This window comes from Narcine bancroftii, chromosome 11, assembly GCF_036971445.1.
Source record: "Narcine bancroftii isolate sNarBan1 chromosome 11, sNarBan1.hap1, whole genome shotgun sequence".
In the NCBI taxonomy this organism is placed as follows: Eukaryota; Metazoa; Chordata; class Chondrichthyes; order Torpediniformes; family Narcinidae; genus Narcine; species Narcine bancroftii.
In genome coordinates, this window is record NC_091479.1 from 70,543,927 (window position 1) to 70,570,514 (window position 26,588).

The 26,588-nt window shown below is 41.9% G+C and overlaps 1 protein-coding gene and 1 long non-coding RNA gene across 18 annotated transcripts in view; one reads left to right on the forward strand and one right to left on the reverse strand.

The window, feature by feature from the left end:
• The window catches only part of LOC138745878 (ataxin-7-like protein 1), a 192,210-nt gene that overhangs the window by 128,579 nt on the left and 37,043 nt on the right, over nucleotides 1-26,588 (forward strand). For all 17 annotated transcript variants that reach the window (XR_011346560.1, XM_069903336.1, XM_069903335.1 and 14 more), the window contains one exon: nucleotides 19,138-19,430. Coding sequence is in view for 16 of the 17 variants with exons in the window: in XM_069903336.1 (XP_069759437.1) it covers nucleotides 19,138-19,430 (293 nt within the window). In the remaining variant the exon portion in view is untranslated. The remainder of the gene's footprint in view (nucleotides 1-19,137; nucleotides 19,431-26,588) is intronic.
• On the reverse strand, nucleotides 18,614-25,901 carry LOC138745881 (uncharacterized). The gene is made up of 3 exons (XR_011346565.1): nucleotides 25,788-25,901; nucleotides 22,064-22,344; nucleotides 18,614-19,364 (listed from the first exon to the last, which is right to left on the reverse strand). It is a non-coding gene; the product is annotated as an uncharacterized lncRNA (long non-coding RNA).

Here is a 26,588-nt window from a genome sequence, read left to right on the forward strand (position 1 = left end):
TTGCTTTTTTTGAACAGTTGATGGTAAAATTTTAATTACCCAATAGTTATTTTTTCTCTCAAATATTTACAAGTCAAGCATTTTGTTCAGTCCAAGCTCTGATTTTACACAGATTTCTGAGACAAATATTCTTGATTTATTTTTTGACTTTCAATTTCTCATAGAGGCTCAATTTCAATTATTTATAATAATTTGATGGATGAGAATAGATTTGTTAGTTAAGATCAAAATGATTGGGAACATTACCTGGATTTGTCACTCTCAGTTGAGGACTGGGATATTGTTCTAAATCTGATTAATGACTCCTGTGTGTGACATTGTTTGTTGCAATTCAAAATAGTGCATAGTTCAACTTTTAAAATATGTACGCTATCTCACTGTTATTCTGATATTGATTCAATATGTGATAACTGTAAAATTTTTGAGGCCTCATTAATCCATAAGTTTTGGGCTTGACCGAGTTCAGAAAATTTTAGGACGAAGTATTCTAAAGAGTGGAAAACTACCATTTGTCATTGTAGAATTGTCCTTGTTTACTTGGGCAACAATTGGAAAATCAGGACAATCTAGTGAGTATATCAACTTATCATCTTGAATTGTTGTGCAATCAGTTTGTTAATATTTTACAGCAGTGTGAGGCTGTATCCTTTGATAACCTATTCTGTCCATGCAGAGACATTTATAGACATATCGAGAGCCCTATTTTACATTCACAACTGCATCTGAGACCAATAACAGAATGCAATAACTTTCTCTAAATCTGTTCAATGTTTGTATGTTAAAATGAATGGTGAGCAAGGGACTGACTTTCAGATTGTTCACTTTGGATAAAGCTTGTATTTTCTAGCTCGTGCGAGAATCTCAATCTCTGATTATTCCATAAGCAGAGGAGCAGTTAAAAATGATTGGGGGAAATCAATTATTTTTGTTTTCCATCTTTCAATTAACATGAAGAAAATTGTAATTTCTCTTTATTTTTAAAGGTTTCTCGTCCTCTTTGTTTCCTTGTGATCTCACTAGAACATGCTCTTCCTCCTGCTGCGGTCATAGGAAGGATAGGTGAGCTGGTCCAACATCTCCACCTATTCCATTCTTCCACTGGCTATTCACAAGCATTGATAGCGGCCTATTAGCGACACCATCACTTTATTTCTTTCTATCCACCAAGCACTTGGGCTGTTTGGCTTCAAATTGCTGCTTTGGCACAGCAGTACAGCTAAGATTTGGAAGTCTAAAACATGGAGAAATTACCTTACATCAGCATGAGGCAGAATTACCAAGAAACTATTACACATTTGCTCTATCAGTCTATGATTGTATTGTACAGGGGCAAAAATTCTAGTTCCGTTTACTCGCCTTGTTCCCGTGTCTCTATTTTCCTCTCCTTCACCCAGTTCCTTAAATGTTGATGGGGTCTGTTTCAGTCACTCTGGATTTCCTATTCTTGCGACACATTTGAGTGAAATAATTTCTCATGCTTTGGTCTGTATAGTGTACCATGCATTCAATTTTGTATCTATGAGTAGAACTAGGCTACTCATTCATTAACACTGTCTATTTTATCAATTTTCACCATCATTTTAAACACTTGTAACATTCTCCCATAGTTTGATCTTTGGTAATTAAAACGGCCCCGTTTTTCCCAATCTCACTTTGCATTCATGCAGGCAACATCCAAGGAAATTTATCCGATACCCTCCATTGGTTGAACACCTCTTCTATGATGTGGAGCTCAAAAGATGTTGTTTTGATGACTGCATTTTAAATTTGCATTCTGTATCTCGTCTTTAAATCCATTGTTTTGTTTGTGGAATACAACCAGTATCCGCTGCTGCTTTAATCCCTCATGATCCAAACCCCTTCCAAAACTCTCTTAATTTCCTCATCGCAGGATGTCATTCAAAGAACCAAAACCTACCAAATCACACTTTATTGGCTTTGGCACTTTTTTTTCTTGCACCTATTTACGTCTCTGGACATCTTATTTTGGTCCTTGGTTATTTATGATACTTCTTAAAGATTTGGATAGGAACATGGGGAAAAGGGCAAGAGGAAAGCAGTAGACCACAATTGGCTTTTGTTAAGAACATGGCTGATTTTCTGCAACTCCATTTTTCCCCATTACCTCCATATCCATTAATTTTTTATTTTCCAAATACCTATTAATTTCAGTCTTAAGTGTGTTCATTATACTAGATACACTGAATAGGGAAATCCATACAAGCACAGTCCTCTGTGATGAAATTTCTCCTTGGCTAAATCACAAAAGACCAGCCCTGTATTGATTCCGGATAATCCAGATATTAGTTCCCCATCAAGGAAGATTATTGTCTATATCTCTACTCCTTCAAGCTCCTTAAAATTTTAAATGTTTCAATGAGATTACTACTATATTCACAAAAATCTAGGCTTAGTCTACTCAATCAGTCCTCTCTGGACAATTCTTGCATCCTGTGAATTGGACAAGTGATCTATTGTCGTGCTTTCAGAGGGGAAGGAAAGCTTGTATTTGCGAAGGAAATCAGACGTACACCGCACTGTAGATGTAATCTTCCCATAGCTCTATAGCAGGGGTGGCCAACCTTGTAATTTTTCATTTAGACATACACCACAGTAACAGGCCATTTCAGCCCACGAGTCCATGCTGCCCAATTAACCTACACCCCTGGTACCTACTCATGGGCCAAAATGGCCCGTTACCATGCTGCATGTCTAAAAAGATCGGCCGCCCCTGCTCTGTAGGTTTCTTCCAGTCTTCCTGTATAAATGTTAACCTGCTTATTTTTTTTCTCATTGCTTGCTCTGCCAGCTTTGTGCTTCTCTCAAGTATCAATGTTTTCTCACCATTTTACTAGTGCCTTGCCACTTTTAAAGAAAGAGATATTTTAGTTTTCTCGACCTATCTTATTAGATTCATATTTTGCACATTTATATTTCATTGGTGATATTCCAGCAGATTCACTTAAACATTCTGCAACTGATTGCGGTCTGTTGACATCCTCCTTGCTTTACTTCCTCACCTAGTTTTATATGCTAATAACCTTGGGTATATCATACAGTCTTTTCCTTTATTTTTATTGTCAATAGATTGTAACTTCAGTGAAACCCCTGTTATTCAGAATTCAAGGAACCAGCAAAAATACCAGAAGGTTAAAAAAAATACAGAAGTTTAAAATTGGCGAGCCTTGCCTTTAGTTCTCCAATCATTCAACGCGCAATCTCAAGCAACTAGAAAATACACTTATCCAGCATCTATCAATCACCATAGGTGCTGGATATCAGGGGTTTGCTGTATAAAGGTCCTAGTGTATTAATGACTATTCTGTCAATAAGGCAGTGTTCAATCAATGCTAATGTATTATTCCAAAGCTATGAATTCATTTTTATGTAAAGCATTTCATGTGGTATATTAAGAAAGGAGACACAGAATGCACACAGTACTTCAGGTGCCACCTCACCAGTACTCGGTACAATTGCATCAGGGCCTCCTGCAGTGAAAGCCAGCATTCTATTTGTCTGCATGATGACCTGTTGCATCTGCAAGCCAACCATTTTTTTGATATTTGTGCATAAGCATGCCCAAGTCCCCCTGCAGAATAGCAGGCTGCAATTTTTCATCATGTACTATTTTTGCTTTCAAGGAAGATGACCTCGCATTTACCAATATTGTTCTCTATCTGCTAGATCTTTGCCCACTCTTCAGAGTCTCCTTGGCCAAATGGCTATTTGAGAGGACTCGGTGGGCTGAAGGGCTTGTTTCTGCCCTCGGTGACCGAATACCTCTTACCCATCTCAGGGCCCGTTTCACCCCCACAGTCACGTCAGAAGATACAGAATCCGAATGGAACCGGGACATTATTCAAAATTCTGCCTAAAATTACCATCGTGATGCACACCCCTAATTTTATACATGCTCCAACATGACAACTCCTATTAGAAGCTGATGTGACATTTCCCACTAATGTTCTCTGCCCCTCGTTTCATCATTGCTCTTTTCATTGTGATAATGCATCTTAATTTTTCCAGTTTTGGAGACTCTCCAATGCCTTTATTCCATTTTTATTATTAGGGGTACCATTTGCATCTCAACTCTCAGTTTTCATGTTGATGCCTATATTTGATGAACTGAAACCCTGTTTCTTTCATCATTCTTTTCGTCACACATTTATCCTTCTGTTATCCATTGCAAATTTGCACATGGTTTGGGTTACAATCCTGGGATGAACTGTGCGCTTCTATGGTTTAATGTTGATGAAAATTCTCCTCAGTAAAACTTTATTCCTGATTCTACGTCTATTATGGACCACAAATATAGTAGAGAACAGTACTTTTTCTTTTTGACTGCCATATTATAAAAAGTCTCCCTACTTAATTGGGCTGTGCTAAATTTCATTGCTATTCTGTTAACTTTATCTTCACATTGAAAGGTTTGTAAAGAAAAAAGATTGAGACTTCTCAAAGACTTCACCTGCCTAACTTGTCTCCCAAGTGTGCTCATTGCCCACAAAACCAGCTGGTCCAGCCCTGCTTACTGGATCAATGTTTATCAACAGCTAAATAGATTTACTAGGATGTTCCCTGGGCTTGAGGAACTGAGTTACAGGGAAAGGTTAAACAGGTTAGGTCTTCATTCCTTGGAGTGTAGAAGAATGAGGGGAGATTTGATAGATGTATTTAAAATTATGAGGGGAATAGACAGTAAATGTAGATGGTGTAGCAGCCTGCGTCTCGGGTCAACACAAGAAATGGCCATTGAACAAGGCGACCGGCAAAGCATCGTGCGGGCTGAAATGCCCGTTTCCATAGGCTGCCGGCATAGCGGTGAAACTAGACCATTGTCGCTGGTGGATCGCAGGGGGCCCAATCGGAGCCCGGGCATCTGAGGTAACCAATTGGCTCGAGCCACATCCTGTTGGTGACTATAAAGGGCAGAGTTACCACTGAATAAACTTAGTGTCGAATACACTCTACTGGTGTGTGTATCTTCTCCTGCGGATTCGAGCTATAGCCTTGGGGCTATAACCGAGAACTATAACCTAGGCCATAGCAGCCTCGCTACAGTAGTGACCCCAACTAGTCCAAACAGTGCTTTGGACATGAAGATGGAAGAGCAACCTGCGAACAACGCTGTAGCGTTGAAGGTGCCTGGCTCCTGAATTTTGCAACCACAGGTGTGGTTCCAGCAAGTCGAGGTGCAGTTCGCCATTCGACGATCTCTGCCGATGACACACCCTACTATCATGTGGTCAGCACCCTAAATCAGGACACCACAGCCCGCATCATTGACTTTCTTCAGCAGCCTTCGGAATAAGGAAGGTATATGGCCATCAAAGAGCTGTTAACCCGCACTTTCGGGCTCTAAAAGCGCCGCTGTTCGACTGTTGCATATCGACGGTTTGGGGGACAAGTCCTCTTCTGCCCTCATGAGCAACATGCTCACTCTCAACGATGGCCACACCTCCTTCACACTGTTCCAGCAGGTCTTCTTGGAGTGGCTGGAGGATATCCAGTTGCTCATCGTGGAAGAAGACTTCGATGACCACCCGAACGCCACGCCCCACCGGTGAGCAGTACTTTTTCTTTCACCATTCCAGGGAAATGCCCAGGCTGGCCGTTGTTAATGGCTGCGATGACTGGGCAACTGCATAGCCTGATACACATTCAGATGTTTTTTGGTGGACACTGGTGCACAATACAGCGTTGTTCCCCTGACCAGCCTTGAGACCCATTGCAGCAAAGTGGGCTGGGAATTCCAAGTGCCAAACGGCTCCAAGATCTGAACATTCGGGACCCACACCATTTCCCTACGCTTTAGGGACAGTTTATGGTGGCAGCCATGCAACAACCATTACTGGGTGCAGATTTCCTGCAGGCCAATTCACTCCTGGTGGATATTAAGGGGTGCCGGCTGGTGCACACCCAGACATTTCAGTCACTCTCTCTCTAGGGCACTGAACTTACCAGCCCCCACCTGCACTCAGTGAGTACTGCCGACAACAAATTTGCTCGCAGAATTCCCCTCCATCACCCCGCCTCATTTCCATTCGGCAGAACCCAAACATGGGGTGAGGCACCAAATTGTTGCAGAGGGCCCTCCCCTCCATTCTGGTGTACTGGACAGCGCTCAACAGCTTACAACTGGAGGACATCCAGATCGCCCCTGGCAATCGCACACTGCTCTGTGACACCTCGGCTTGTCATTCTGGCTGCATGGAAGAGGTGGATTTTCAACTTGGTCCACAACTTGGCTCACCCCACCATCAGGACTACAGTCAAAATGCCTCTGCAATGAGGTTGCCCTGTGAGCCAGGTCTTATACTCAGTACTCGTCATCCAAAATCCAGACTCGTATCAAAGCTCCAATACAGACAATTGAGCCAGCACATCGCCGCTTCAGCCACATGCTCATTGACATTGTGAGGTCCCTACACATATCCAGAGGTGCACGTTACATTCTCACAATGGTCGACCAGATGGCCAGAGACGGCGCCACTATCAGAGGGTTCCACAGAAGCATGTGCACAGGCTTTACTCAACACTTGGGTAGCATGTTTCGGGTGCCCAATTCACTTCCAATCTGTAGATCACCTTAACCCAAGCCCTGGGGACCCAACTCCACCCCACCATGGCGTATCACGACAGGCCAATAGGTTGGTAGAGAGGTTCCACAGACACCTTAAGGCAGCCTTAATGGCACGGCTTACCAGACATAACTGGGTCGACAAACTCCCTTGGGCCCTGTTAGGCATCCTCACTGCACCGAAGGAGGACCTTGAGGCATGCTCTGCCGAGTTAGTCTCTGGTGCACCTCTAGTTATGCTGGGCAAATTCATGATGGTCCCTGAGGACTTAGGGGAGTCCCCGGCAAGCACATTGTCCCGACTACACGAGCGCCTAGGCACCCTGGGCCCTGCTAAACTTAAACCTCATGGCCAACCCTGCACTTGCATCCCAAAGAACTTTACTGATTGTAAATACATGTTTGTTCGGCATGGGGCTCACTGGCCACCTCTACAGCAGCCATATGAGGGGTCATACCGTGTCCTCAGACACAACGGCTCCACTTGTGTTTTGGACATTGGTGGCAGGGAAGAGACTTTCACACGACAGGTTGAAACCGACCTACTTGTACGTTGAGCAGCCCATCACTCACCCAACCCCACGGCGCAGGGGTTGGCCTCCTAAAAACAGTGCCCTGATCACCAGTTCTGGGTGGGGGAGGTGACACAGGAAATGGCCATCAAATCTGGTGACCGGCAAAGCATCATGTGGGCTCAAATGCCAGTTTCCATAGGCCACCAGTAGAATGGTGAAACTGGCTATTCACCGCTGGTGGATCACAGGGGGCCCAGACATTTGATGTAACCAATTGGAAGCTGGCCCGCTCAAGCTATGCCCCAGTGGTGATGCAGGAGAGCGGACTATAAAAGGCAGGGCTTCCACTGAACAAACTCAGTGTCGAATACACTCTAGTGTGTGTGTGTGTGTGTGTGTGTGTGTGTGTGTGTGTGTGTGTGTGTGTGTGTGTGTGTGTGTGTGTGTGTGTGTGTGTTCTCCTGCAGATTTGAGCTACAGCCTTAGGGCTATAACCTGGCCATAGTGACCTCACTACAATAGGCTTTTTCCTCTGAGGGTAGGTGAGATACAAACCAGAGGACATGGGTTAAGAGTGAAAGGGGAAAAGTTTAGGGGGAGCTTCTTCACACACACAGTAGTTGAAGCGTAGAACTTGCTTCCAGCTGAGGTGGTGAAGGTGGGCTCAATTTTAACATTTAAGAAGAATTTGGATAGATACATGGATGGGAGAGTTATGGACTGTGTGCAGGTCAATGGGACAAGGCAAAAAAAATTGGTTCGATACAGACTAGAAGGGCCAAAGGGGTTTGTTTCTGTGCTGTAGTGTTCTATGGTTCTAGGTGAACACTAAATGTAGAGTTGCCACCTAGTCACATTCATCTCTTCTGCTTGGCATGCCACTTGCATTGGGTACCTGTGAGAAAGCAGTGATGTTCCCAGAGGCCCCAGACTATTGAAAGCTGGAAGGGATAGTGAGTTTCCCTGACAGAAATTGGCCAGAGGTGAAATCAACCAAGATTTAGCAATGACTCAATGACATTGCAATTCATCATGTTTATGGGAATACCTTAGTCAGTGTGCAAATTACACTCAGTTGTCTATATCCATGGAAGGCATCATTGACCAGGTCTGGTCTCAGAAGCTAAGCAGGCTCAGGCTTTGTCAGTACTTGAAGGGGAGACCACTTAGGAACACCAGGTGCTTTAGGTTTCTGCGAGGGGCGCTGGACAAAGTGGCGACTTTCTGTCTTCCTTACGGTAGACAAGAGTTAAAGAATTTCATGTATGTTACATTCTAAATGCGGTATTACATGGCAATAATGGAACCTTTACCTTTAAACTCCATTTTGACTGCATTGTCAGGTGTAGAACAATTGTGGTGACTGCTTTGATCTCGTCCTGCAATGTCTACTTCTGATTGTCGCCTTGTATCAGTTGAGATGTTTCTGTCCTGCCAGGTTTCTCACTTTTGGAGCAGCCTCTTTACTCATGTTTAATTTGCTTTAACATTCCAGTTGTTTCTACTCCCATCTAGTCAGCGATTTTTTTAAAAAAAAGAGAAAGCTCTAAATCAAGCACTTGAATAAACATAGCCTTCCTTTTGTTGTTAGCCCCTTGTAGGGATCAGGTTGGGTATTTTGTCCTCCATTGAACAACTTTGAGATTTAGCTGGGGCAACCTGATGCACCTAGTTTGCTATTGCAGAGATAGTAGCCCTTTTTCCACTGGCATCCCAGTTAACTGGCCATGCATTCTCCCGGGATAGGAAAGTGTTTGTGCTGTTTCCACTGGGCCACCTTTAACCGGGACACTGACTGCTTTTCTACTGAACACAACTCATCCCTGGGGATCAGGGAGTCTACCTTCAACCAGAAATAGGTGATTTTCTGCTGTCCTTTTTCCACTGGTTTAACCAGCATGCTGGCATCAGTTGATGCCGGGGATATGAGTAGGATCGAGACTGATGTGACGTCATTTGACAGTGGCGTGCTGACTGTTTTCTTTTTCTGCTGGACCCTGTTCTAGTTAATTCTCCATTAATTCCTGGACAAGGTGCCAGTGGAAAGTCTTTATGCTCTTGGCTAATAGAGTTAGATCAACCCGCTGCTCCTGCTCTTGAATGTGTAACATTAATGTAAATTAAAAGTACATGGATCGTTTCATTCTTCACGAGTAGCTTAGATTAAAATAACATCTAATGTGATAAAACATCCTGAAGCCCCTCACAGTGGCATTAGTTTAAAAAAATGTCAACAAGCTGCATCAGAAATTAAGGCAGGCCAAAAGACTGTATAGAGAGTTGGGTTTTGAATAAGGAAAAGGATCTAGAAATGAAAAGATGCTTGTGTAAAATTCTAGGGGACACAGCTGTCAATCATAGAAAGAATTAGAGTAGGGTAGGAATCTCAAAAGATTCTCGATGGGCTGCCATAGATATCAGATTAACATCTTGATGTATTAACTTGTGCTATGTTTTCAAAAGAAAAGCTTTAAGGACATTTTCTATTCTTTTATCATTTTGCATTTTTTGTGTTGTATTAACCTATTAAATCATTTTTGAGAGATTATGGAGTGAAATAAATTAGAAATTTATGGCAAAGGAGGGATTGAATTTAATGTGACATGGGAAAGGCTAAATAGTATAAACTAAAAGGTGAGAAGGAAAAAGCTTTTTGTGTGTGTGTGTTTTGGTTCTGTTAATCAACAAGGTGGAACTTCAATAAAGAATTTTCTAATATCTGACTTTGATGTTCAGGGTGAATATAAGAAAATGCAGTATGATTTTTCCAATTGGTTTTGAGGGGCAGTTATTTGCTCAGCTGGTTTCATCAACCAATCTGGGGCCTTGAACACCTCTGTAAGATGCCTTCTTAGGTTTGTTGTTACCTTTGTTGTAAATAAGTGTTCTGTTCCTCTATCTCACATGTTTTGGCATAGCAATCAACTAAGTTTGATTGAAATGTTACTCAGGAAATGGCAGTCTTTCAGGTTTCTGATTTATTGTCAGAGTACATACATGATATCACATACAACCCTGAGATTCCTTTCCCTGCAGGCAAGGCAGAATTACCACATATTGGTAGTGCAAAAAAAAACTTCATATTGTACACATGTAAACAAATAAAGAAATGTAAACAAACTGTAATACTGAGAGAGAAAAAAAATGAATAAAGTGCACAAGAGTCCTTAAATGATTCCCTGATTGAGTTTTTCGATAAGAGTCTGATGGTGGAGGGGTAGCAGCTGTTCCTGAACCTGATGGTGTGAGTCTTGTGTCACCTTTCCCTCTCTCCAGGTGGCAGCATTGAGAACAGAGCTTGTACTGGTGGTGTAACTGCTCTCCAACAGCAGCGTCCCCTGTAGATGTTCTTGCCAGTGGGGAGGGTTATGCCTGTGGTGTTCTGGACTTTGTCCACTACCTTTTGGAGGGTTTTATGCTCAGACTGTGATGCACCCAGTCAGCACACTTTCCCCCACACATCTATATAAATTTGCCAGGGTTCCTGATGTCATGGCAAAACCTCCACAAACTCCAGAGGAAGTAGAGGGGCTGACATGCTTTCATCACGATCCCTTTAGTATGTTGGGTCCAGGAAAGATGTCAAGACTAATTTCAAATTAAATTGCCAGTCACAGAAGTGTATCTTTTGAACTTGCATTATATAAACTATTGTTTACTAATTTATTCAGACCTCAAGTTTTTTTCCTATTTTAACATTAATATTTGTGTTACATCCTGTTTTTTCTTCAAGGTGAGAGTACACAATAAGTTTCATTTCAGAAACAGTAATGAATATAAAATTTAGGAAAATATTGAACAAATTTGTGTTTTGCCTCCACTGCAGCTATCTTTGGAATATTAAACACAAATAATGGCAAAGTTATGTGGCACATATGGTTCTGTGGACTGAGTCAAAACACAGTACTTGAGAAACTCAGCAGGTTGAACAGTGTCCTTAATATAGCAAAGAGAAAGAAATATAACCAACGTTTTGTGCTTGAGCCCTTCATCAAGGTACGAGCAAAATGTAGGCAGGCACCCAGACAGGGGGTGGAGAACAATCCCACAAGCCGGAGGTAGTAGGTTGTTGAGGGAGGGAGGGAGGGAACACCAGCAAAGAAGGGAAGGGGGGAATGTCTCTGAATAGAAAAGGAAGGAGGTAGAGAGCTGGAGGAAAGAAGACAGAGGGATGGGGGGGTGGAGGGGAGAGAGAGAGAGACACGGGGAGTAGGTTAGCATAAATTGGAGAAGTAGATGTTAATGCCATCTGGTTGGAGAGTGCCCAGGCAGGAAATTAGGTGTTGCTCTTCCAATTTATGGGTGCTCTTGTTTTGACAGTACACGAAGCCAAGGACAGATGTGTCAGCACGGGAGTGGGGTGCAGATTTGAAATGGTTAGCCACTGAGAAATCCATTGATGCGGATAGAGCGAAGGTGCTCAGTGAAGCCATTTCCTTTGATCTGTTTCTATGCTATGAATTCTTCCAAAAACTGACACTTGCTTTGCTAAAACAAGTAAAATGGGGTTTGCAATTTTTTTATAACTATATTTATGACATTGTATGCTGCATTTACTAATTGAAGGATGCATGATGTTGTCCGTTGCATTGAGCTGTGAAGATTACCTTGTATGACAGCATTGATCTGTGCATATTGTTGATGTCATGCAAGGGTTTCCAAAGTGGGGCTTTAAATTGGCAACTTCATTAATGGCTTCTTGTTGAGCACCATTTTCCTATCTGAACATAACACAGGAGAAGGTGTAAGGATTTATAAACCATAAGTCCCATTTCACTTGCTAACCTGTGGAGCATTTTTTTTTAAATTGTGGAAGTTAAACAGGCAAGATTTGAAGCCAACTCCAGATTTAGTTCAATTAGATTTGTCAGTTTGAATGGATCCAAAACGGTGTCAAAACATTGGACCAGTTTTATCATGGAGTATTCTGGATTAGTTCTTGCTTGTTTAAATGTGTTTGCAAATTATTTATTGAATTGCAACTAACGCATTATCAATTAGCTATAATTTATTGTTTATTTTAAAAATATGGAATGTGTGTCAATTAAAGCTATCATACCTAGTTATAAACCTGGCAAAAATTTGCTGTTCTGGTGGTGTTATGATAAATATTAATGACCTGTCTGTGAAATCATATAACATGCAATATAATACCTCTTCATTATGAGCAAAGTTGTATTTAAATGAAAAAGGGCTTCAATTGCTAATTGACAACTTTATTTGGAGACACAAAATATTTTAACTTATTAAAATGTTAATTGCATAAAAAGTAACATTTATATTATGTTAGTTTATGAATCTCGTACACTTACATAAAATGGATTCGATGTTGCAGTCATAGCCTTGACAGCAATAGAAGAGAAGAGAAAGTTACTGCCCTTTTTTTCCCCTTCCCCTCCCCCACCATCACCAAATTCACCGCCACCTCTACTAAGAGCATCTCACTCAAAAGGTTACCGGTATGAAATTTGAACCTTGGATAGAAAAGTGATGATCTGCAAGGGACTGAGGCTCTGTTCTGGCCATTGTTAGCAGGGTGTTGAAGAACAAACTCTAGCCTGGAATATCAAAAGAATATATCACATCAAGGCTTTAGTGTTGCTTGCTCTCTTGGTTCTTCTCGGGTTCAGCTGTAGATCAGTAAGGATATGAAAACCCTGTCACTTTTTCTTTGCCTACTCCAGGTGGGTTTTTTTTTGGCTCCTCGGTTGTTTGGGGAAGCAGTTAAGCATAATCCTCCATCCCATCACCCTGGTCACTGCTCTCTTCAGGAAAACCAGCACCTCTCGATTCTTGAAATCTACCACGGAAAGACCTGTCACCACCACTGTAATGCTTTTTAAATGAGAATATTACTGAAAATATTTACAAACTATCTCTTGTATTTGGTATCTCCCTTTTAATTTAATTTAATGCATACTATTGTTTTGTTTTACAAAATCTATTTGGCTGCAACAATTAGGAATTATGGTGCTTTTGTACATTATACAATGTATATGACAATTAACTCATTATAATTGTATCTTACCTTTCACCTCTCCTCTCACTGAGGAGAGATGACAGAATTAGTGAGCAGCAAATGTTTAAGAAAGGGTGCAAGGACATTCCAAATCACTGGAGGCTAGTCCATTTAGCAGCAGTGGTAGGTATGGCTTTAGGTATAATAATGAGGAAGAAAATTACAGCCACATGGGATAGATTTGACATATTGAATTTGTTTTTGATGAAGTAATGATGAGGAAAAGGGATGTTGGCTCTAAGAATTATGAGAGAGGATTTAACAAAATATTGATGAACAAAATAGCTCATGGAAAAGAAAGTCATCAATGGATGAATTTACCTGAAGCTCAGTAAATAGCAGGCCATGGTATGCAATGGATTTTCAGGCGGTAATCTTCCCAAAGTATGGGTGTTATGATTGTTGGCTTTTTGGTTAAGTATAAATGACCTAGATTGTGGAATAAAGAGAAGTTCCCCATGATGCCAACTTTGGTGTTGTGCAAGCACTGAGGATGATACCTCTTGACTGCAGCGGGGCATTGATGTGCTGGCAGATTTAGCAAACGAATGTCAGATGGAATGCGGAGAAGCAGAAGGAATAGGAGAGTCAAAATGGACAGAAAGATGTGAGGTTTCTTTGAAGTTGATAACCATGTTGAGCTAGTGTTGGCAAAGTATATGGGATCTTGAATTTGTAGATTGTGCACAGAAACAGGGATGTTTAGGCAAATGCTGGTAAAGCTCTGGTTAGACTATAATTAGAACATGTGTCCTGTTTCAATTACCACACTTTGGATATGTTGGTCCTAGACAGAGTAAACTGAATGATTCCAGGCAGTGAAATGCTTATTCCTGACCCAGCATGGATATTAATCAGAATTAGAATTTATTGTTGTGAACAAGTCACGAAATTTGTTGTTTTGTGGCAGCGTCACAGTGCAAACGTTCCTATAAACCTTACACAAAAAAAATGGTGCATAAAAGGCCCAAGTAAGGCAGTATCTTTGGTTCCTTGATCATTCAGGAATCTGATGGCAGCGGGGAAGAAGCCGTCCTTGTGCTGCTCATCTTTAGACTCCTGTCCCTTTTTCCTGATGTTAGCAGAGTGATGGCCTGGGTAGTGGGGATCCTGGAGGAAAAAGGCTGCTTTCTTAAGACACGGCCTCTTGTTGATGTCCTTGACGGAGTGAAGTCTGGTGCCCTTGATGTTGCAGACAGAGTTAGCAATTCTTTGGAGTTTTTTTCTTGTCCAGAGCATTGGCACCAAGAAGTGATGCAACCAGCCAGATGCTCTCTACGGTACATCTATAGAAATTACATATCGAATCGCCTCAAAAACTTCACAAAGTAGAGCCACTGATGCGCCTTCATGATTGCATCGAAATGGAGGCTCCAGGACAGATCATCAGAGATATTGACACCCATGAATTTGAAGTTCTTGTGACCCTCTCCACTAGTGAGCCCTCGATGAGGACAGTGTGCCCTCCTGACTTCCTCCTGAAGTCCACAATCATCTCCTTGATTTTACTAACATCGAATGCAAGGTTGTTGGTGTGATAGCACTCAAGCTGATCTATCTCTCTCCTGTACGCTTCCTCATTGCCATTAGTGATTCTGCCGACATCAGCGGTGTCAGCGTCAGATTTGTAGATAACATTGGAATTGTGCCTGGTTGCATGGTTATGGGTGGTGTGACAGTATTTAGAGGTGGTTTGGGAGGAATTGTTTGAGCAGCTTGCACGCACACATTTTAAAACACAGAATATTTGCAGGATTTTTGCAGAATGCTTTTTGCAAGAAAGCAACAAAGTTTCAGAATACAGTTTGCTTGGGAGAGCATGTGATCTTTGCAGGCAGAGGAGACGAGTTTTGCTTTCAGTGAGGCGGGGTGTGAAACAGAAAGAGAGGAGACAGAAATCAGTTCCAGAAGGACAAAGCTGGCAAACATTTGAAGGCTGCCTGGTCAAAGGAGGAGATTGGCAGTCTGAAAGGTGACTTGAAAGAAAGAGGATCATCTGGAGAACCCTGAAAGGGGCAAGTTTTGTCAGCAAGACTGATTGAGAAGGAATCAGTTGTGGATGTCCTGGAAAAGGAATCTCTCTCTGAAAACCAGCAAGAACCCTCCTGAATGGTAACCATTTGCCTATTAAGCACTAAAGACTGGCGAACTTTGTTAATGCTAACTTCTGTGCACTGTACAAGAATTGCCTGCAACCAGTGTGATTGGACTGTGATCCAAAGAACTTTTCTAATCTTAAATATACATTACAGACACCCGGGCTTAGTATTAGAGGGGGGATTAAGTAGTTAGGTAGGTTAAGTAATAAGTTAAAGTTTAATTCTGTTTTCTTTTTCAATTATAATTAAAAACTACTTTTGTTTAACCCTGTGTTGTGGTGAATATCTATTGCTGCTGGTTTTGGGGTCCCCTGGACTCCGTAACAATGTACAGTGAGTAGAGTAATGGGCTAAGCACGCATCCTTGAGGCGCGCCTCTGTTGATCATCAGTGAGGAGACATTGTTTCCATTTCTACCTTCTGTGGTCTTCCAATGAGGAAGTCAAGGATTGGGTGCAGAGGCCCAGGGTTTGAAGCTTCTAGACCAGGTGTGTCAAACTCAAATTCACGGAGGGCCAAAATTAAAAACTTGGACTAAGTCGAGGGCCGAACTAAATATTTATTGAAAATTTTCAACAACATCTGCATGTTTTCTCTTCTTTCAACATATGTAATGTTAAACTTTTTCTTATTAAAATAAATGTTTAATAATAGTTTTGGATAAACTCTTTCATTGTTATTGTCATTGGCCCATTTCCTTTAGCGTTCTGAAACCGTGCACATGACGAGTCAATGAGAGATGATTAAAGCAGTGGTCTTCAAACTTTTTCTTTCCACCACAGACCACCTTAAGCAATCCCTTACTAATCACAGAGCACCAATGGCACAGGGACGCGAGTGGAAAGAAAAAGGTTGAGAACTGTTGTATTGTGGTAACTCCACATCTGATTAGGTTAATTGTTAGGCAAGTGGTCAGAGAAGGACCCCCCCCCCCCCACCCCAAGAAAGGCTTAAATCACAGGAACAAAATAAGCTTCCGTCTCACTGCCCCAATCTTACACACAGTCCTGATGTGGAATGTGGGGTTGCAGCTCCACGTTCATCTGAGTTCAGGTGCTGTCTGTGTGGAGTTTGTACGCTCTCCCCTTGTCTTGGACCAACAGGTCGGTCGCCTGACGAAGGCACCCGAACCCCCCCCCCCCCCCGTTGAAACGCCGGCGTCCGGGGCGGTGGAGGAATTGGCTGAGAAGAGCGCGTTGCTCCCACCCCCCTCCCATGGTTGGAGAGGGATTAAATTGTGATCTCACGGCGCCAGGCTCGTCTCCAACAAAAGGAGCAGGAGGCAGGGTCCGCCGCGCACGGAGCGAGGGGGAAGGCATCGCCAACGAGACGTTCGGTCCGGCGTCGCCGCTGAAGCGCAGACCCAGCGAGGATGGTCCCCAACTCCAGCCGCGTCTGTGTGTCCGGGAGCCGGGCGGGCTGTGTGCGGCACTCCGATCCCCGGGATTCGGGGCTCTGAGATCCCTCCACACCTCCGGCGTCTTCATTTTCACCTTCAGTGTGCATGTGCTATACTGGCGCGGCGGCCAGCGGGCCAACTCTAATATATATTTAATATGATCTTGCGGGCCAAATATAATTATATCTGAGTTTGACATGTGTGTTCTAGACCAGCACTGGGGGAATAATGGTATTGAAGGCTGAGCTGGAGACGCTGAAGAGCAGCGTGATCCAGAGCTGAGTGGAGAGCCAGCTGTGGAGTGAATGTGACGATAGGTGAACTGTTTGATTCGTACTGGGCTAACAGCAGAGATTATGCATGGTGCTAATGCCTCAGTCATTGTCTTTGGTTATCTGGTTGATATTGTGACATTATTAGTGCTGCTTATGTTACCTTCAAATGGACTAAATTAGTATGATGTTCAGCACTTCAGAATGTCCTGACATTGTTAAAAATTTCACCAACATTTTTTTTGTGCCTATTATTGATTTTTAGCTTTTTACATCTTTGCCTTGGTATGAGTTTGATGGGAATGGAGGGTGAATAAGATGTGCTGGATTTGGGATGTATTGTATCCTTGCCCTCTATTAAGATGCCCATCATAACCATTATTTCCCAGTCCAGTGGTTATCAGACATGCCTTGGACTTGATAACAATTTTTAACTGGCCACTTCGTGGGAATACACGATACTACTCACCCTTGCTGAAACTTTTCATGTAAACAGAGACATTAGATTAATGAATTTTGGAGTCTACTTTCTCAAGATGATGCGTGGAGTGGGAGGAATAGCTGAATGATGCTGATTATTAATGCCCTTTTATTGCGGGATTTTTTTTTGATCTATAATCCTTACATACGTGTAATAGTCTATACCATGTAGACGTTGACTACCCTCTTTTTGGCTCAAAAATTGTGTATACAAGTTGACTCCCACCCTTAATTTTTGGCCCTAACTGCCTGCCCATCCAGGCTCTCGATGCCCTGGCTGTCCTCCCATCCAAGCTCGACCTGCCGAACAAGCCTAATTTTACCCTAAAAATTGGTCCTCAAAATTTGACTGTATTTTTGTATGGTGTTCTGTTTGGATCTTGTCATTATCAGAGAAGGGTTGTTTCTGTAAAAGTCCCATCAACTTTTTTTTTTGCACATTTATTCTGTGTGTAGTTGTTTTAATGATACAAATCAAGCTCAAGGGTAGGCTTTAAATAATCTCTTGGAAGTTCTTGGCTACATCAGCAGCTTTGCCATTGATATACGATAAGGGGTCAGGTTAACCAACAGACAGATCTTATTTTGTTTGCTTCCTCAACCTCTGTTCAGATTGAATATTTACCTTGGCTTCAGTGACCAACATTTTGTGTTTTTCTATCCAGGCCAGCTTTTCCAGTGCCATGATTGCCAGATAATATATCTGTGTTTTATTTTTTTTTAAATGAACCAGCTGATCTGCCTCCTGTCATTAAAGTATTGAGTACTGAGGCCATCATTGAATGCGCTGAAATTTTAGTGGTTCGTCATTGCAGAAATTCCACACCATTGATTCAGTTTGAAATTCCATTTTGGTGTGAGATGGACATCCCTTTTCAACATCTGAAGAAAATTCTTTTTCGTCACAAGTTCTACGTTTTTTCCTTCCCTTCCCCACAGATCTATTGAATATCTATCTCTGAGTTTTGATAATAGAAGCTAATGTTGGAATCTGTTTACATTGTGTTAATGCCCGTGCCAAACATGGCCAATGAGTGCCAGAAAGCCTTTTGACCATGAAAGCCAGGACAGCTGAGCTATATTCTACAATACAGAGCTCTTGTGAGAATTCCAAAATCAGACTTGGAACCCTCACCTGTTATTCTTGTCTTCACTCTTCTCTCCTTACCCCAAATCGGGTATGATGGGGATAATTTAACTCAAAGGAATTAAGGCAAATGATGTTTATTTTGGCATATAAAAATCTCAACAATGCTTCATGGTGTGACAATGCAATTTGGATATTCCATCATTTCTGATCACTTGATTATTGCTGTTATTACTGGATGAGTCAACAAAACTAGTGTGTGGCTTGAAGTGTAACGAATATGTGAATAGTTGATTGAATTAACTTTTTGAAATCAAACTGAGAAGTACCAAATCATTTGTTGTCCACTTAGCCCTTTCATTTGCTATTCCAACTTTGTATAGTTAAACTCAGAAATGAAAAAAATTTGGTCCTTCTGACAGTGTCTCCGAATATTTTCTCTTGCTCATTGAAAATTAGAAAATGCTTTTATCTGTTTGCTTAATTACTGAATGCATTCTCAAAGAATCCCATATCATAAAGCCTCCTGATATTTGAGTTGCAACCACATTAAGAAAATGTTGAGCAAATACTGCCTGGAGTAATTTATTCATCTTTAAATTGAATTTTCTATTTGTGCCCAGGAATGGGTTAATAGGTAATAAAATAGATGAACCATTTCTAATGAGTGGGACATTTTCTTGCAGTGTTCCTGTCCCAGTAGTCAGCCTTGAGAAGATCCCTAACCTGGTGAAAACAGATGGTGCCAATGTTAAAATGAGTTCCAACATTGCGATCACCTCTACCATCTCTTCTGCCTCTTCATCCTCTATATCTTCTGCAAGTTTGGTTAAGACTGGTTTGACATCAACAACATCAAAGTCTGTATCACCTTCACCTGAGAAGATTTTGAATGGGAAAGCAATAGTACCTCCTGTGGTAGACAAGAAACATCACAATGGTACTAAAAGCAGTAACAAATCACACAAAAGACTTTCTGGTGAGCATTTCCCTTGACTTTTTCTCTCATGAAATTAATGTTTATCATTGTTTATATTAATTATGAGCAGTAAATCTACAAAAGACAAACTGATATCTGTGGGGTTGTAGAAAGCTGGATTGTTCATTGATATGATATACATGTTGACATTTGGAACAAAATATCATGAATGCCTGGAAGAAGTTGAACATTGCTTTCTATTTGTGCCAGAGTTTAATCCAGAGCTCTCATTCATGGGTGTCTATGTTTTTGGGGACTAAACCTGCAAAATAGATTTTGAACATTGAGTGTAATTTAACATTTTTTGTCAATAATGATGTATGTAATGTGTGGAAAAATTAAAGTTTGAGAAAATATGCCTTGATGTTCATGGGTTGAGGGCTGTAGATACTGCGATTATTGGTACTCAGGAATGTAAATGATTGGATCTTCAGGAGAACACTTGCTCAGCTCCAATGCTCCTTTGTTAAAGCACATTGATATTGACAGACTGGATTCTGATATAAAGGCTGGTGACTCCAGCTAAGGTATGCACCAGTTTTCCTGTTACCAATGAATGACAAATGTATTGATGTTTGCAACAAAGGAAATGCGTACCATGAAAGGGGCAGTCATACAATGAGTACAAAGTTGGCCAAGAGGTAGAAGCAGAACTTTGTTGTGTGATAGTTAATTGCTTGGCATGGACTAGATGGACCAAAGAGCTTGTTTTCATTCTTTAATGTTTGTGTTTCTATTGAGGGAAAGCAGTTGGACCCCTCAGGTGTCAGTAATCGGGTGATATTATTTTTGATTGAAATGAATATGAAGGTCATAAATTTTCAGTTTCCAGATGAGACAGTTGTTTGAAAAGCAGTAAAGAGGGAAGGGAAATAGATAACATAGACAGAAATAGTAGATGTGAGACAAATGAAATGGAATGCAGAACAAATGTAAAATCAAAATGATGTACAACTTCAAAAAGACATGGGAATGGAAAGACCCTTTGATTTTGTGAGACAAATCTTAGGAAAGTGGCAGGGTAAGTTAATAAAGCTTTTTTTAAAAATATAGGATTCTTATCTCCAGAAATGGCAGCAGAAAGTAGTAAAGGAAGAAGTTTGAGAAAATAAACACAAGCCATTGCTTAGCTTTAACTGCAACATTCTTCTCAGTTTTGGACACCATACACTGGGAAAGCAGCCAAGATTTGGATTAAATATTAATCTGTTAACTGAGGGATGGGAAAGTAAGAGTTCTGAAGCAAAAGAGTAGAGATGGTAGTGGTAAATAATACCATGAATCAATAACTTGGGGAGGTGAGGTGAGGAAAGGAAACAGGAGGCTTTTAGTTTTCTGAATAGGAAAATGGGATGGGTAGGTGTTGAGGTTGCAAATGGTGGATTTGGGATGGTGATTGGATGTGGTGCATCAGAAGCTCAAAGAACAAAAACAGAAAAGGCTAAAAAGTAGCTCTTCATTTGCACTTCATTGACTAGTTTTTGTACATTCATTTATACCTCCTACTACAAAAAAAACTACTTCCTGATTTACTCATTTTTTGATCAAGTCATTACTGATTTACAGTTTTGACATTGCTCATGGGGCTTTTGAACGAACATTTCCAGTTTCCAAATATATCCCCATCATGCCTCATCCCTCCCACCATGTCTCTTACATCAGTTTAAAATCCTACGCACCATGATTTCATTTGTCATGGGGCTAGTCCCAGTTTGGTTTAAGAGGGGTGTTTCAATGGAATAGCTTCCTCTTTTGCCATCACTAGTAACAGTATTGCATGAATTGAAACCTCTGATGCTCTCACCATTTTTCCATACTTGCACTTGGTCTTTTCCAGACTTAAGTCATTCAATCTACTTGTCTGTTATAATTTGCTTGTGGTTTGGCAACAATAGAAGATTTTTGCCATTATGATTCACCTTGGCCACGTGGTGAAAGTGCTTGTCCATCCTGTAGATCTTGGTCTGATCTCTGCCTGCGGTCTTGTATTTTTTTGAGTGGTCAGAGCTTTTCTAATATAGCAGAGGGTATCTTATCCGTGCATTCACACCCTTCTGCCCTTGGTCTCCAACAAGACCCTATTGCCCCTTCTCCAAAGGGTCCATGCAGTGCTTCCTTTATCTTTAAGCAGCCTTACCTTCACTCTCATCATCTTTCTCATCATCAGGGATCATACACACTCACTCATATACACACTTCATGTGCATCGGACACAGCTAATTTTGCTACTCCCGTCAGATTACTACTAATCACGGTTCCCACGGCTAAGCGCGAGGACGAAGCAACCAGTACCCGTCACCCCCTCGCTAGCTGGCAGGCATGGCACCCAAATTAGGTACAGTTGTATTTCCATAATGAACAGGTCACAATAATCCCTGCTCAAGCATGCATCACTGCAGCCCCCACACCTTTTACTGGCACACACCTTTCAATGATTTCTCCAGTGTTGCTCACGACTTGTCACCTGGAGTGGAGCTAGGGTTTGTTCCCAGGGGAAAAGAGAGAAAGCTGCTCCATGTGGTAGGTTTATACTGCAGATGGCTTGGGGTTGGGGGTGGGGTGGGGCGGGTAGCTCAGGTATGCCAAAATGAAGCAAGGTGATCGATAGAGCCAGTTGCAAGATGTGTGTTTACCTGAGGGTAGGCTAGGCCGTGATTAGCAGGCGAGGTGACTTCTGACTAGCTTCTTACCGAAGAGGTTACATTTAACCTTCCCCCTCCTCATACCTCTGTAGGAGCCAGGATTAACCTGATCGCTTTGTTTATTGTTATAGCTGTGCATGTCAACAGCATTCTGGGCTCTGGAGGCTGCGAGCATTCCGTTTCTTCCACTGCGCAATCGCTGTTCACTTTGGTTGTTGCCGCAAGTGTGGGGGGGGATTTCTCAGGCTTGGAGACTTGTTAGCCCACGTTGACTGTAATGGCAGGATAGAGACAAGGAGGGTGAGTTGGAGTCCGATATTTTCTGTTGATCATTACCAAGTTCATGGGTGTTACCACATTCGTTATACTTTGGCACATCTTCATAGAAGGTTCTTCATAGGCTTTCTCGTTACAATATTACCTTAAACGTTCATTACTACACTATTCTAGATAGTGTAAAATAAATAGTATAGACTTCATCTGGACTTTGTTATGAATTTATTCAAATGTGTCACTTAGCCTCTGAGTGGCTTTTTTTATAGATGGTAGTCGCTACATTTTAGTCAACAGAAAATAGCTGCATCTACTACTGAACTGCAAGGATGCCTTGAATCTCAGTGTATTGGATTGAATGAACATTGTTGGAACATTTGGAGGGGAAACAGTCCTACCATCCCTCTTCGGTTTAGAGCAATACTGAAAGCAATATGGCTGCCATGATGCCAAGCGTAAACCGCTGACAGAAATCCTCTTCTATTGGTTTGAGCATCGGACACTGAGGGTATGTACAAGCTGGCAGAGTTGTTGGCTGAGAATCACAGTGATATAATTGCTGCTGTGGTGGAAACTCAACTCATTGACAGCCACCAAAATGGTAGGATTACGTTGTGCACTCCTTCTGTTTAGTTTGAACACAATTTGAATGGGCTGCCACTTGTTCTATGGGGACTGTTGATTTTTGGGCTGTGTTGTGTGTGCTTGGTGGACAGTTGGATGGAGACGTGTATAATCACTGCTGCTTGTGTTTCCGCTGAGGTGCGATTAAAACCACTGCAGAAGACATTGACTGAATTTAAAATCAGCAACTTGGAAATGACTGAAGGTATCTCACAAAATGGTGGTGAAAAGGATGAAAATGCAAAGAATGTGCAATTCAAAATGGAGAAAGAGTCAAGGATCAAGGCAACATCTGACATGCAGGATGAAATACACACCAGGTGAAATGCGTCAAATGTTGGAAGCAGGAGAAGCAAATGAAATTCTTCTGGCTCAACCTCCAGAATTTCCAGTACAACAAGTACTACACCTGCACGTACAAAGGCTGAGACTGAAGTGGCTGCTCTTTTTGTATGACTTAGAAGAGCAGGCGAGCAGCTAAGGAGAGAAAAGGCAACTGGAAGCAAACATTGCTGCTGTTATGGCTAAAGTGAAGGTACTAGGAGCCTCGAAGGGATCCGGTGTTCGAAGTAACTTATCTGAAGTATCTGATGGCATGGAGTCGTATGTTGAGAAAGGACACCACTTGATGCTAAAGCAGATCCTTTTGTATCACAGTTACAAGACGTGCTTACACATGGACAAATCCTCCCAAAGCACAGTGTTACCAATCCACAAACACCGATAATAGCTCCATTCTAATCTCTCACCACGGCTCTCTTGACACACCAGTCAAGCATCAGAATTCTGGGTGAACGAGCACATGTGATATCTCCAGCTACATTACCTGCTACAAGCAACGGTGAACAGAGCAATGTCTTCTCAGTCTTGGAAAGGCAAAATGAAATCACTACACCATTAATCCAGCTCCAGAGTGTCTCTTCTTTGCCCAAGAAGGAGATTGAAGTTTTCGATGGTGACCCACTTCGGTACCAAGCGTTCATTAAATCCTTTGAACTCAGTAGTGAAAGCAAGAACAAAAAAACTCCAGAGCTTGTCTCTATTATCTGGAACAGTACACAAGAGGACAGCAAAGGGAATTTGTAAGGAGTTGCCTACATATGGCCTCGGACAGAGGATTCGGGAAGGCTAAGTCTTTACTGCAGGAACATTTTGGTGGTGAGCATAAAATTGCTATAGCTTATATGGAGAAGGCTCTATCATGGGCATCAACAAAACCGGATGACGCAAAGGCTCTACAAGCATACACCTTCTTTCTAAGAGGATGTTGTAATACCTTGGAAGATATTAACTATATGCATCAGCTTGACATGCTAGTCATCATCAGGAAATTGCCCTACCAGCTGAGGGATATATGGAGAACTGAGGCCCGTGATCTCCAGGCAAAACACAATCAAGAGCCACCTTTAAGGATTTGGTGGATTTCCTTGAAAGGCAAGTGAGGATTGCAACAGGACCAGCATTTGGAGATATCAAAGACACTCCGACAGTGAGCAAAGATGTTAGGATGTCCAAGTCACAGCCTCATCCAAGGATAAAAGGAAGCATCTTTACCACCACTATGACAATTGCAGATAAGGAAAATGATAAAGGAACTGAGGAAAAGGAGTGTTTCCCTGCTGTGAAGAACTGTTTGTTCTGTGGGGGTAGACATGCTTTGGAGATGTGTCCACAGTTGGAAAAGGTACATAGGAAGAAAATCATTCTCCTAAAGGAAAATCAACTATGTTTTGGCTGTCTGTGTATAGGGCACATCAGCAAAAACTGCAGGAAGTAACTCCGCTGCAACATATGCGATTTAAAGCATCCCAGATGCTGCATGGCCACCAAAGAAAGAAGGAAGTGGAAAAGGAGCAAGCAGAAAGAAAGGAAGCAGTGGAAAACAGTGCCATTGTTCAGACAAGTGGTCTACTGTGGCCAGTGAGAATAACTGCAAACTCTCAATGGTGCCTGTACAAATTAAGGCTAGGAAGGGGACTGCAACAGTTCATCATTTTGCATAGTGGGGTTAATAAATAAGATTAATCTTCAGAGAAGAAGATCAAGTATTCTATTGAGAGCTATGGGTCAAAGGAAGGTCATTGAAACCAGAATTGTTTCAGATTTGGAGATCGCTGAACTGGACAGCAGTGATTTTTGTGATCTCCCAGGCATTTACACTTGAAGGCTATGCCTGTGCTTAAAGGAAACATCCCACATCAAAACACTATCAATTGGTGGTCTCATCTGAGGAATGTTCATCTTCCTGAAATTAGCTCTGAGATAGAGCTGCTGATTGGGCCAGCAAAGGCTCTGGAGCTACTAAATATAATGCGGAGTGTGGGAGATGGACTTTGTGCCGTCAAAACCACGCTTGGTTGGATGCCTCATGGACCATTAGGAGGAGAAAATGATAGTGCTCAGGAGCAGACAGGGTTGAGTGTCAAGGACGAGGGTCAAGAGGATATCAGATGTGAAACTTGATGAACTGTGGGAACAGCAGTTCAGGGCCGACTTTCGTGAGTGCCTCAGTGAGGACCAAAAACCTTCAAGAGAAGACGAGCAGTTCTTGGATTTAGTCTCAAAATCTGCTAAGCTAGTTGATGGCCATTATTGCATAGGCTTACCTTTAAAGGAAAGAGAAATATGCAAGCCTGACAATAGAAGTGTTGCTGAACAGCGTACACTGAACCTAAAGAAAAGGTTCATGAGGGATTCTTCCTTTCATTCGGACAACACTAACTTCATGTCTGACATAATATCCAAAGGTAATACAGAGAAAGTACCAGACGGGGTCTTGGAATGCAGAGATGGCACAAAAAAAATCTGATCTACACACCATGGGGTTTTGCATCCACAAACAAAAAGTCTTCAAGTGGTGTTTGACTGTGGAGCGACATTTTGGGGAGTTTCACGGAATTCTCAGCTCTTACAGGGTCCAGACCTGACCAGTACATTGATAGGAGTCTTGGCTAGATTCCATAAAGAACTGTTGTCATCACTGAAGCATTGTTACACCAGGTGAAAGTACCAACTGAAGACCGTGACTTGTAACTGTTACTCGGTTGACTGATGGAGTCTAAATCAGAACATGGAATACAGAATGACAGGGTATCTATTTGGAGCAACTTCTTCTCCAAGCTGTGAAAACTTTGCTTTTAGGAAATATGAAACAGTTTAGCCCTCCAAGCTGTAAGCACCATCATGAACAACTTCTATGTGGATGACTGCCTTACTTCAGCTGCCTCAGAAGATTCAATAGCTCCTTACCAGGAGCTACGAGTGATTTGTTTCTACTTATCAAGTGTATAAGAAACAGCCATCATGTGTTGGCAAAGGAAATAAAGAATCTGGACTTGAACCATGACGACCTTCCTGTGGAGAGGGTGTTAGGTGTACAGTGGTGTGTTCTGTCAGATGTTTGTAAGTTCAAAATCATCCTGAGAGTCCGACCTCTCACAAGAAGGTAGTTTGATATATGATCCCCCAGGAATATTGGCACCAGTAGTACTAATTGCCGAGAAGATCCTGCAAGAATTGTGTAGGAAAAGGATTGGTTGGGAAGATATGCTATCAGACTCTATTGTGTTGGAATGGATGCAATGGATTCAGGATCTTCATAAACTGGAAGACTTTAAGG